General features: G+C 37.6%; 1 protein-coding gene across 1 annotated transcript; it reads left to right on the plus strand.

Annotated features, from left to right (window-relative positions):
* Nucleotides 1–6,224: 6,224 nt before the first annotated feature.
* Nucleotides 6,225–12,858, plus strand: plek (pleckstrin). The gene is made up of 9 exons (XM_074676187.1): nt 6,225–6,355; nt 9,096–9,251; nt 9,328–9,509; nt 11,058–11,149; nt 11,256–11,440; nt 11,546–11,650; nt 11,857–11,940; nt 12,042–12,111; nt 12,202–12,858. Exons 1-9 carry the CDS (start codon nt 6,314–6,316, stop codon nt 12,339–12,341), a joined length of 1,056 nt encoding a protein of 351 aa, XP_074532288.1. The 5' UTR covers nt 6,225–6,313; the 3' UTR covers nt 12,342–12,858.
* Nucleotides 12,859–13,369: the final 511 nt, after the last annotated feature.

The raw sequence follows: 13,369 nt of genomic DNA on the forward strand, positions 1-13,369 counted from the left end.
AGGGGCTAACAGCAAGATGACTGCACCTGTTCAGCTGTTTAAAGGTGGACATTGTGCTAATGTATTACTGTTTAAGACGTAGAGAACAGATATTTAGGGATCAAACAAATCCTTTGGAAAAGTATGACCATGCTATACAGTGAACTTAGGAGACAACATTTTTCAGTTAGCAGTTAGGGAGGCAACTGAAGTCTCAAGCTGGCGAGGCTCACAGCTGTCAGTTTTTCCAGTCTGCTTGGCCCTTTGCTTTTATGCATCTAGGTCCTTCCAAGATGTGTGTGGTGAAATATTGAGGTTAATGAAACAACTGCTTTTAGAGTTGTTTTTATTTGTTATATATTCTTGTAAAAAAAATGTACATTTCCTCTGCTGAAACACTGATTTTTTTTTTTATCTTTTCTTAGTTACACCATTACCGCTTGCAAGGTTTATTGATTTTTATGTGTAGTAGGTGTGCACAATTTGTGTTTGTTGGAAAGGGGTTTTCCAGAAAGTTCCCTGATTTATGATGTAATCTTTAGTTGCCTTGCTTTCATGGTGTAATTAGTTAACTGGCCAGTTATTTGCAGCCATGCATGCAGCTTGTGCTGTGGCCAAATGGCTGTTCCATAGTGGTCCCATTTGTGTAATGACTGAACGTGCATACAGGCCCAGGTTTTCAGTCTGGATCATTTCCTAAAACTGTGGAAACATGACTAAATAATGTGTTGTTGAGTTTGACTGATACCTTACTAGTTGTGCATAAAACACAGATTCATGCAGCAATCAATGAAGTGCAGCTTCAAACATGTATGGTGGGTAGCAGTTAGTATACATGTAGCAATTAGCATATCAGTGCTTAGTTAGCATATACATAGGTTATTGGCACATGTGCATGGGTATCAGTGAGCAGACGTTCAAAGATAGAAGTAATGGCTGTTGGCATACATGTGCATAGGTAACTGTTAACACACATATGCATTCATAGTAGTTAGCATACATGTGCATGTGTCAGTAAACAAACGTGCATATGCTACAGTTGGTATATGTGTATAAGTAACAGTAAGAAAACATGCTTAGGTACCAGTTATTGTACATGTGCATAAATACAAGCTGGCATACATGTGCATAAGTGGCAGTTAGCATTCATGAATGCATTTGGGTTCACAATATCAAATCTCACCCGTTCACTCCATCAAATCCTGCAGGAAATATCTCTCTCTTTGCCAGAGGATTGGATCTTTATTCTGGTGATTGGCTAATTTGTGTGGCAACACAAGATTTCCAACTGTCTTATAATGTTTTTCTCAAAGTTGTGTTGCACACTTGAACAAATGAGCGACATTCCAGGCCTGCATGGGTTTTCACAAGATACTTTTGCTTTCAACTCTCTGAAAATAAAGAAACACAAGCACAGAAATTCAACAAGGCTGCAACCTGCATTTCAACCTGGTCTACTAAATGATACACGCGCATGACATCTGTGCTCTCACACAAGCGGTGTTGGGCATTGGTTCCCACGGTTATCACACACAACAACAGTCAGCACACTCACGCAGTAAATATTAAAGTAAGCTACAGGTGGTTAGGCTTAGCATTTCAAGCAAGCAAACACGACAGGTGCAGCACTTCAAAGACAACTAATCAACCCACAAAACTTTGACGTAAATTACTTTTTCACATGAGTAGAAGTCGGGTTTCTCTCATACACATTCTTAATTTGTGTCGCTACATTTATCCACTGTGTCACCACTTTTGCTCACCTGAAAATACAGAAACACAAGCACAGAAATTCAATATGGCTGCATCCTGTGTTTCATCCTGGTCGACTAAATGACATGCTTGCACCCATGCATTCTAAAGACCCAGAAGCTGCCCCAAAATGCCCGTCTGAGCTTTGCTCATTTTAACCAACAAAAATTACTAAAAATTACATTAGTGCAATAGTAATATTTATCTTTCAACATCTGAACAATGTATAATTCAAAATAACAAAAGTAAACATGACATAGGGGGGTATCCATGTCCATGAACATGTTTCACACCATTATTATGGGTCCCACAGTTGTTCTTTGTACAATACAAAATTAGCTCGTCTTGTCTTTTTGGTTTTCAGTCAAGATGCAAAGAAAAATTCCTCCTTTTACTTCAAAGTATTACAGAATACCAGAAAAGAAGTGTGAGAATGCTGGGATGAGGTGCAACCAGAGGTCTGGGTGAGCTCTCTCCTGAGGATTTCAATTTTACATGCCACAGACTCTACTAACCCTCCAAAAACCTTTTTTATGCATCATGCAGAAACATACGCTACATCACAACCGTCATGGTACATTATGGACATAAATCTTCCGGCTAGGTGCCTGACATGGACGTTGAAAGGTCATTTCAGGTCTGAAAAGAGGTTGTGATATTGGAGGAAAAAGAGTGGAAGGGGCCTTTGTGTGAAGCTGTCCGGTTTCCTTGGTTTCATCATGCTTACAGTACCTCACTTGACTTTTCCTCCGGCTGCATGCTGACAGATCTGTTTCCTCGTTCTGTTCCCAGGATGTACAACATCATGATGCTGCTTTTGCACTCTATTTGGAGATAAAAGGACAGGCACAGAGGAAAAAGAGAAACATTATATCAGTACAATAAACTGAGAGAGTGTTTGAATTGTCAATTTCTTTTGTTAGCTCTTGCAATTGTACCTTTACTTGTCTCATACAAAGAGGGCATATGTAGGAAAAATGTGCATGTGTTCCCTGATTGTAAAACTGAAATCCTAGAAGCACTATGACTTTAAACACCTGGATTTATCCTGATTTTAGATGCTGAAGTTTAAAGGTTAAGCTAAGTGAGATTTTTTTTTAAAACACATTCTTAAATTTTGCCACAAACTTGTAGAAAAAGTCATTGATAGATCTGCTTTCAAGGTTTCTGATGTTGGAGTATAAAGTGAAAATAGTTCAGACTTTACTTTTTAATCTCCAATGGGATGAAAATCAAGATTTTACAAAGAAATCTGACCAATAGTTGAAAGTCAGCCTCCAAAACTCTGCGGCAATATGAAGTGACAAACATCCACAGGCTTCAGAAATGAGCTGATTCAATTCTGGTGGTCGAATGTCAAAGTGTAAAGTCAGAGTGACCTCATGTTTCCTGTTCCTGTGAATGCAATATCTGAGGATCCCAGGGACAGAATTTTATATCAGCTGGTTTATTTTTGTTTTGGTAAAGGTCTTCAAGAGTGAAGTCACACAGGATTGATTAGCTGACAGTCTGTCCTCACTGTACCCAGGCTGTACCGGTTATTTTTGACTGCTGCAAAAGAATAGGTCTCAAAACAATCATAGATAGTTGTTTTCTTGGGGTAAACTCCCTCTTGTATATGATTGGAGTGAAGTCTCTACTTTTAAGGCCACTGAGTCTTGCTTTGGTTAGTGAAGGCATACAGCTGCAAGGCCATACATCTACAGTATTTCTGAACCTGCCCTTGACGACTAAGCTTGATTAGATTAAAAGATTACAAATGTATATGCAGTTTCTCTTCTCTGCCATCTTTGTTCCCTCAGTGAAATTATTCCATACCCCGAGCCTTAACAAGAGATGTTGACAGTTATTAAAACTCACTGCCCAAAGATCCATCACTACACTCATAAACAGCAGCTCTCTTGATGTTTATTCATAGTGAGAGGAGAGCATGATTCAAGGCAGACAGATGAACAAGTGCGGCTATTGTCCCCTTTGATAAATGCCACGGTCACTAAGGACGACATGTTCCATGATCTGTGTTTATAGAAATGAGATCATCATGAGAAGGTGACTCTTATTAGTATATACTTATCATGAGAACGCCGGGTGATTAAAGTGAGGCAGCTACTTTAAACCTTTCTTTCCATTAAGAGGATTAATAGACACATGAGATGGCTTGTAAATAAATCTCATCTTGTTTTTGTGCTTCAGTTATTTTAGTGAAATAAATCTCAAAATGACACATCCATTTCAAATGCTTTACCTAACAGCTATGTATGAGCTATATGAAACTCCTGGTAACTGTTCATGTGACATTCATATTTCTGATGAGGCGTTTCCAGCTATGGCCTCTTTTCCCGTCTCATAAACGTCTTTCAGATTATATATGTTTACAGGGCCCTCTAGAGGAAATTTACCATATTGCATCTGAAACAAACTGACGTAACTGACAGTCTGCTTTTTCTTTTCATCTCTGGTGATTGGGTAACGAAAATGTGAATAAACACCCTTTATACTTTATATCATATAATTTTGAGGATAAATAATTTCCCCCTTTTTTAACACAATGTCTTATTTTTCTGGTGAGTTATATCTCAGTGAAGCTTGGAGTGCTTCATCCATTTTTACAGTTCAGCTCAACACAAAATTTCTATTAGTTCAACAGACGGCGGGGGGGGGGGGGGGGGTTATCCTGAGAGATGCCTATGATTGGCTATCTGCCTTGTTAGAGGTGGGATCAACTTTTTGGATAGTGTTGCAACAGGTCAGTGCATGTCTTTGAATTTAAATGATGTACAATTCATTTTAAAAGTTATTTAAATTATGCTTTGAGGCAAACTTCTTCATTATTACAATACTTTAAAATAGATAGTATAACACATTGTGTTATGTTAAACCATTATAACATTTTATATATTATTGTACACGTTTTAAATTTGGATGACATATTTCTACAGCTGTAAGTAGTGAAATAGATATCATTGGTTAGAAAGGACAAATAACTGATATTTACTCATGCTGATGATTTCCATCCGTGTCACAGTTGGCTGGACACAGCCCTGCTAGTTGAGTCTTGTGTTTCAGACTTATGATTGCCAGAGTTTTTTCATCACTATGATGATCCCCCCTGAACAAAGCTTATCTTTCTACATCTCTTGTTAAAACTGTTGTTAGTACTTGGTCAGCTAGGGAGCTAATGTAAGCTCAACACTAAGCTAACAGCTCCACCTACAGTGATCGTTTTTCTGTTGTTTTTTTTTGTTTTGTTTTGTTTTTTATTGGAGTAAATAATAAAGTATTCTTTTGTTTTGTTTTTGTTTTTTTCTTTTTAGATCTCAGTGAAGACTTTGCTCACAGTTATACCCTGTAAACAACCAACATTGAATAATACCTAAAACAGCAAGCCTTGAGTTAAGGTAGCCACTTGTTTGAAAAAGGTACATAAAGTGAAACTGCTTTCTTGGGTGTTCTTTCTATCGATGAGCAGGGTTTATTTCAGAGGGTAGAAGATTTCTGATAAAGACTTGGTCAAAATTATTATACCATCAAACAATGAAGGGATACTGACAGGGTTTTCTTGTATGACTTTATTAATCAAGTTTTACGCGTGTTATCTCTTGTGCAGTACGTTTTAAGTTATAAACATAAGAATAAAACTTTTTTTGGGTGCTGTTTCTTTAATAATCTTTCAAAATGTACAAAAGCTGTCATTCTGTCACTTGGCACCCAGTTTTTGCCCCTGCCAGTCATTCTTTTGTCAAATCTTGAAGTTTTCCACTGACACACGCACAGCTAGCACGTCATGTTGATGGGAACTGACACCTCAGATACCCAGACTTCCTTTCATGACATAAAATGTCTCCAGTATGTGAAATTCTGTGCTGTGACACATGCTCCGATAAGGTGTGAGTTAACTCTGATAAATTCTATTGTAACGCAAGTCAAGCGACAGTTCAGCACGTCTGATGGAACTTTACTGATTCTTTTTTACGCTTTGTTCGGTTAATAAAAGTTTTCTGTGATTTTTATTGTCAGCTTCACTGCAGGGTTTCCACAGTGAGGGGATTGACAAAGAGGAACTCTTTTTCTTTTTTTAGTGAGTCGGTCAACTGAACTCAGGTCAGCTGGTATGATGATCCTAACACAGCTAAATCATATTTAGAGTGGGTCACACTTTATCCAAATATAGAATGACCACCTGAAGCTGACGCCCACATGTTTCCAGTAAAGCCAGAGAGTAGTGATGAAAAAGAGTTGACTCATGCATTCTAAAATAAACCAGGCAGTTATTTCAGTTTTTCTTATACACACATCTAGACAGTATCGGCAGAGAAATATATGAGTATTTTCAGAACTATCTCTTTATCTTTGACATTATTTAAAAAACAGACAAGCAGTTACTGAAACTAATTATACCACACAGAAGAGGAAGCTGGTTGACCGCTCATCATTGTACAACACCCAACAAAACTTCCTGCTTGCATGTCTGTTTGTGGTTTCAACATGAGAGATAGAGAGAGAGCGACTGGGTGTGAAGTGTCATTGTCAGTCACTCAGACAGTGGAAGGAGCTGAAGCTGATAGCCGCACTGAGCAGCGTAATGGAGCCAGAACAGATTAGAGAGGGATACCTTGTAAGAAAGGTAAGAAAACTTTGTAGCAGAAGTGAAGCTTTAACTTGTCCTTTTCTAAAAGTTTAAGTCTGACAGTTATCAAACAAAACAAAAACGGTGAGAATGCTTGAATTTTGTTAGGAAACTTCGCTATTTAACAACACAAACTTACTTTGACATAATTCTCAAGTATTTATCTGCATCAACTTGTGTTTTTTTTAACAACCATGTTATACCAACACATTTGTGGATACTAAAAGCAATAGATCTTTCTCCTTTTTTAATGGCAATGCAAAAAGTAAAAAAAAAAATGCATTAAAAGATTGTCAAATGAAGCATGATTACAAAATGGACTTTCCAGGATTTGTTAACAACCATCTTTTTAAAGAAGAAATGAAGAGAGTAACTACAAACTCTGAAAAAGATAAATCAGAAGGAAAGTTGTTTTTACTGGACAAACAACAGGTGCATTTATAACTATTATGATCCCACTCTGTTCACAAATACATACTTCTGCTCTGCAGTTGCGACAAAAACTTCCTGCCTCTGTCTCGAACCAGCAGTCGAATAAGAGAAGTGGTGTGGTGGTTTTGTTTTACTATTCCTAGTCCCTTATACTCTTAAAGGAAACCTGAGCAGTGACTTGACAGTTGTTTTTGTTTTGTTTTGTTTTGTTTTGTTTTTTAAAAAACTCCTTGCATTAATTGTCTGTTTTACTTTTATTTAAGCATCTTTTATGTTGAATCTTTTGGCCTAATGGAACAACTTAACACCCTCTGAATTTACCATCAAAAACAACAGAACTTTCTCGAGCTGCTTTCATCTCACGACTCACCTATAGAAGGAGGGTGTGAACAAAATTCTGGCGTAAGCGATTTCCTGCACATCACACAGACTGGGGATGAGTCTTTTTCATTTAGGTGTGGTGAGAATTTGTTAGCTTCCCACGATAAGAAGTCAAACCAACATGTACCTTTTTTATAAGATGTGCAATGTGTGACTCATTTCTTTTTCCTACCTAATTATGGTGTGTTTGTTAAATGTGTCATCATTATTTGCTTTTTTTTTACTGTTCTAATGTATAAAAGGGATACCAACCATTTACCCCTTTTAGCTGTGATCACTTAAAATTCACTAACTGAGGAAATTGACGGTATTATTATTGTTATTATCATTATTATTATTATTATTAAGAGCCGTGTCTGTGTCGTGGTCATGTCAATATGCAGTAGATAAGAACTCAGACTGACTGGTAAAAGGAAGCCCTGAGAGACAGATGAACAAATAAAAATTTCAGGGATCCTTGAGGCGTAAGGTCTTGATCATAGACCGTATAAAATATGGACGTAGTCTCTGTGACATCATCACTAAAACAGTGAAATGAAGCCAATCTGGGGACGCAGCCACATTGGGTATGACACAGGCTTTGAGCTTCCTTTTGAACAACTATAGGGTGTCTGTCAGTCTCGTGAGCTGAGCTGTGTTTCTGATTGGACAGTCAATTGATCCTAATGTCTTCTAAACCCAGAGTTAGAAAAAATCACCCACAATACAGTGGGGGGTGGGGTGGGCTGACGTCCAGTCTTTTTGCTGCCAGCCTCAAGAGGATTCTAAACCAAATGTTGCCCCTTTGTCTTAATTTTGTAATTTTGTAAAATTGGGGTGGGGATCTTGTCAGGTTTTATTTATTTCAGTTTGATTTCTAGTTTCTGTGATTAAGTGGTAAAGTTGTACTTCTTCCATGGAACTGGATAACTTTTGTGTCTGTTTCCCACAGACCGGGAGTGTGGGTAGTGTGAGGTGGAAACACAGCCTGAAAGATCAAACTCTGAGAGTTCTTGTACATGCTTATAACTTATGGAGTCATGCACAGTTAAACAGCATGAGCAGCTTAAATAATCCAAGAACAGATGTTTGACAACTGCTGTAGGAATAGTTTAAGATCCTGATTCATGCTGCACCAGCTTTGACTCTTAGAAGTAAAAGAAAAAAAATGGTTAAGTTTTCCAACAAGGTATTTTAACAAAACTTTTTAATCTTTTATCCCCTGTATGGTTGATTCCAGTGAGTAGAGCCTCAGTTCTGCACTATGAATGTCTTCCAGAGCATACATAAAATGGGAACTTTTTCTTTTGTAACAATTACTGTGTAACTGTAAATGTTGCACTGTCTAAAAAAAAAAAGTTACATTTGTAAAACTGCCTCCGTTTGCCCCCTGTGGAAACAGCAGAAATAGAGCCCACTGCTAATCCAACAGGGCTCCATAGTTTGTTTAGAACCAGAGTAAAGTGGTTTGCTGACCAAAATACCAAAAAATAAAACAAAACAAGTGGTTGCTCTTCACTGTTTGCTTTACAACTTTGCAAGAACTGCTTATCCCACTGACACATTTAGTTCTCTGTTTTCCTGGCAGTGGTGTACGGCCGGTAAAGAATGTGTTGCTCTCAGTTTTAAGCTTGTGCAGATCTTTCACTTCATTTTTCTAAATTTGGTTGTTGTGTGAGAGGAAACCTAAAGCAAAATAAAATAATGCAAGAGGGAAACAAAAAACCTGTTCTGATTTCAGTGCTGAGAGTAAGGTGCCTCATGGATGGTGCCAGTCTGTGGGTTTAAATTTTAAAAAGGCAGAAGATTAGTGAAATACGAGGAAAAAATGGGTTAACATAAAATACCTAATTTGCCCAGCCTGCCTACCTTAACTGCTACATCCTTTACTTTCACTTTGCTGTCATTTTAGATGCCATTTGACCTCTGTCTGATTGATTTTCAGGGTACAGTGCTGAACTCCTGGAAGACAGCGTGGGTGGTGCTGTCCGAAGATGGGTTGGAGTTCTATAATAAGAAAACAGACCGCTCTCCAAAAGGGATGATACCACTAAAGGCAGCTACACTCACCAGTCCCTGCCAGGATTTCAACAAAAGGACGGTAGGAAATTCAAGAAGCTGCCGACTCAAAATAGTCAAGAATTCTTTACACAACTGACTTCTGATCCTCCCTTTAGCTGGTTTTCAAGATAACTTCAGAGAAAAAGCAGGATCACTTCTTCCAAGCTTCACATGTGGAGGAGAGAGAGGTTTGGGTTAAGGACATTAAGAGAGCCATAACATGCTTACAAGGAGGGAAGAAGTTTGCCAGGAGGTCAACAAGACGCTCCATCCGCCTGCCCGACAAAGTGAATCTGACGTAAGTTTTCTAGTCACTTTTTCTTTTACTTTTTGTCAAGTATTCCAATCTTACACAACAGGTGTTGCAGTTGACTACTCATTTGAAAAGCTGTGGCTGGTTTGGTAGTTAGTTATTTAAATCTTTTGGGTTAACAAGAAATCTGTTAAAGTGATCTGGAAAAAGAAAATACTCAGTTTCAATACAAATGCTAAGACTAAAGGTAAGCTTCAGGGCAAACAAAATGTTAGTGTCACTACCATTTTTAGTACATGGCAAATTTAAGCTTAGACCGTCATTTTATTTTAATGGATTTGGTTTAGTTTAACACTGATGACCAAAGTTAAATCAAGGTTTGTCATGACCAAGAATGGGTACTGATATCTGGTTCCTGTTAAGAATCAATTAGAAATGGTTCAATCCATTGACATCATTAGCCTTTATGCTTGACAATTCCCTCGTCCAGCCACACATTGCATCAATCTTACGTGACATGCCACGTGTCAGTCACGCTCTTCAGTTAGTAGCAGAATTTCAAGAACTATGGTGGAGATCAAAGCAATCGAAAGCTTGGCTTCACTTCAGGGAGGAGGGCGCTAAGGATGCAAAGGGAATTTTGTGCACTGTAATATCATTCAAGGGTGGCAACACAACCAATGTGCAAAAGCATTTGTCAGCGCTAAATATTAAGAGTGTCATTTTGATAAAGAATACCTGTAAAGCCAATTTTGTGCACAGAAAATTCACAGGAGAAATTGATAAGAGAATTGATTAAGATTGGATTGATAAGCAAAATTGATAATAAAGATAATATAAGATAAAAATACTTTATTCATCCCCAAAGGGAAATTCATGAAATCTCAGCAGGAATAGGGTGATATCCTCCAGATTTGCTCCATCGTAGTGCAAGAAGCTCCTCTCTTGAATAAACTCTCCTTCCAACAGACATATCCATGATGTTGTTGTCAAAAAAAAGTCCAGTATTTAGCAAAAATAAGCAAAAAAAAAACAAACAAAAAAAAGATTAAAAAAAATATATATAGCAAAAAAGCAGAGTAATAACAGAGAGCTGCCAAACTTTGCTTCTACCGCTAGAAGCGCATCATTCTGAAAAAAAAAAAAAATGGCTCTGGTACCAATAAAATTTAATCAGTCACAAATGAAGCTACTGATGATGTACTAGAATTTTAACCTTCATAGTAAAACGTTTTAAATAGTGTCAGTACTTTACTTTTTCAACATAAATGAAACTCCTGAGCATCCACAGTTTAGTACCTTAGAACCAGCTGCAAACATTCCAGATAAAGAAGAGCTGATAAACAGAACAGTGTTTAAAAAAATGTATAGAAATGTCCTCGCTTCTGTTTGTGCAGCTTAGCAGAACAGTGGATTACTAAAGGAAGCAGTAATTTTCTATTAACGCTGAGTTTTTCCATCACTGAAAGGAAGCCCTTTGCTTTCTTGGACAGTATATAGACAAAATGTTAGGTTGACAAAATCTGAATATCTGATCAATGGTCATAGAAAAATAAATCATTATTGAGAGTTTGTACATTGTGCCCCTTTCAGTGAGCTGTACACACTGATGAAGGACCAGGATGATGGAGTGAGAGAGCTCAAACTGGAGCAGGAGCATCGGGTTTTCAACCACTGCTTCACTGGTAATGTTGAATAACCTGTCTGGAAGTTACAGTAGCTAGTTATTATTTTGACCTTTTGACAGTCTGAGTTTATTTCCTTCTCCTTCTTCTTTTTCTTCCTCCACAGGAGCGACAGTGATAGAGTGGCTAATCTCAAAGAGCAAAGCAAGAAACAGACCAGAGGCCATCATGTTAGCAACAGGTCTTATGAACGAGGGTTTTCTCCAGCCTGCTAGTGACCTGTCAAAAGAGGCTGCAGAGAACGCTGAGCAACCAACTTTCTTAGATCAAACAGAGGCTCTATATTACTTTGTAGGTTTCACTGTCCATCAAAAAAAGTTATAATTATGCAGTAACTTTGTGTCTTTGTAGCTACAAAAAGGCTTTTTTGTTTTTTCTTTGTTTTTTTTTTCACAGGCTGACAGCGGGTTCTTCTGCGAAGGTTACTCCAGTGACGAGGATGTGCTTGTGAAGGAAGAATTCAGAGGGAACATTGTAAAACAGGGCTGTTTACTCAAACAGGTGAGTCAGAAAAAAGAAGTGAAAGTGACACTTCAGTGTTGAACTGCATGTTTGTCTTCAAAGATGTGATCTCGCCTCCAAAAGTAACTCGCACATTCACAAGTGTGTAAATGGAAACAACACATAGCTGATATTCTATATAGAATTCAACAACAGGAAGTATGCTTCATGTTTGATGAAATGAAATATTGTGTTATGATTGACAGGGTCACAGGAGAAAGAACTGGAAGGTGCGGAAGTTTATTCTGAGAGATGACCCTGCTTATATGCACTATTATGACCCTACAAAGGTAATAATTGATCTGTAAAATCTTGAAGATAAGTAAGACTCTTTTACTCACACATTTCTTTCTTGTCTCTTTTTTTGGGGCCTTTCTCTTTATATCCACAGGGTGATGACCCACTCGGCTCGATCCATCTCCGTGGCTCTGTTGTGACAGCTGTGGAGTTTGTTCCTGATGGTGAGTGAGTCAGAATATATCAATTCTATATACCATTCTCTGTCATCACATAGTCACTTTTGACTCCTCTCCTTTATGTTTCTGCTTTAGCCAAAAAATACGACATTGATGGCAACCTGTTTGAGATCATAACCTCAGATGAGACTCACTACTTCTTCCAAGCTGCTACAGCTGAAGAGAGAAAGGACTGGATCAAAGCAGTGCAGACAGTGTCAAAGAGTGGGAAATAATAAGAGCAGCTGCTTAGTATGTCAGCTGTATTTTCATATCATTGTTATAAAACCCTATATCTGTGTGTATTTACGGTCAACTCTGAGTCAACTACATATAAATGGAGTTAGTGTCAAATTTCTTAATCGGTTTAAAGTTAATGTGCATTTTACACTATCAATCTTGATCTGTTTTTTTTTCCTAATTGAAGAAAAATAAAAATAACATTGTCAAAGTTAACAAAAGCACTTTTTCTTTCCTTTTCCTTTTATTTTGGTTTTGGTCTTTTTACAAATGCATTCTGACTATGTATAAGTTTGTAAATAATGTCAAAATGTTATAGAGGTGGATATATTGTGAAATCAGACAGCAATGACAGTGTTTAAATCATCACATCTCAAAAATGATTGGTAATAACCTCGGACTATTTATTGTAATGAGTACCATAAGTGTGCACTGACTATGTAGCCGAAAGATTGAGCGCTCCCCCTGCTAACTTGCATCAGTACATCTTTTAAACCCTAGGTCCTCCATTCTAACATGTGGCAAAACAATTAAATCAAAAAGACAAGTTGAACTTTTTTTTTTTTTTTTTTTTTTTTTTTTTTTTTTTTCACCTGTCGCTGTTGTATTGTCATGCAATTTTGTAGACACTGGTTTTTGTAAAGTTCAGTTTGGACTGAAAAGAGCTGTGATGTTATGATTGACTAGGAAATGTAACCAACGCTGACACAGAAGCATTGGATTGTCTTTGGCCCTGTGAGTTAGTCTCAAACCAACACAATACGTCTGGAAATAAGGTAGATCTGAAAGGAACAGAACTACCTTAAAGATACAAAAAAAGGCCAACCACAATTGATTGCTACAAGTTATACTTCAGCAGTTCAGCAACATTCAATGATCAGTGCTAAATATTCACTAAAACCTGGGTTGGAGAACTTCTCACATATTCTAACCCTGAGGACAAATAGGAGAAGATTCAGTGCCCAAGTGTCTCTGAACAGATGAGTCTTCAAACATCTCTTTAAGGTTGAAATTTGGAATTTTT

The sequence above is a fragment of the Halichoeres trimaculatus genome, unplaced genomic scaffold, assembly GCF_033239565.1.
Source record: "Halichoeres trimaculatus isolate MK-OKI-2021-1 unplaced genomic scaffold, fHalTri1.1 fHalTri1_scaffold_8, whole genome shotgun sequence".
Taxonomy (NCBI): Eukaryota; Metazoa; Chordata; class Actinopteri; order Labriformes; family Labridae; genus Halichoeres; species Halichoeres trimaculatus.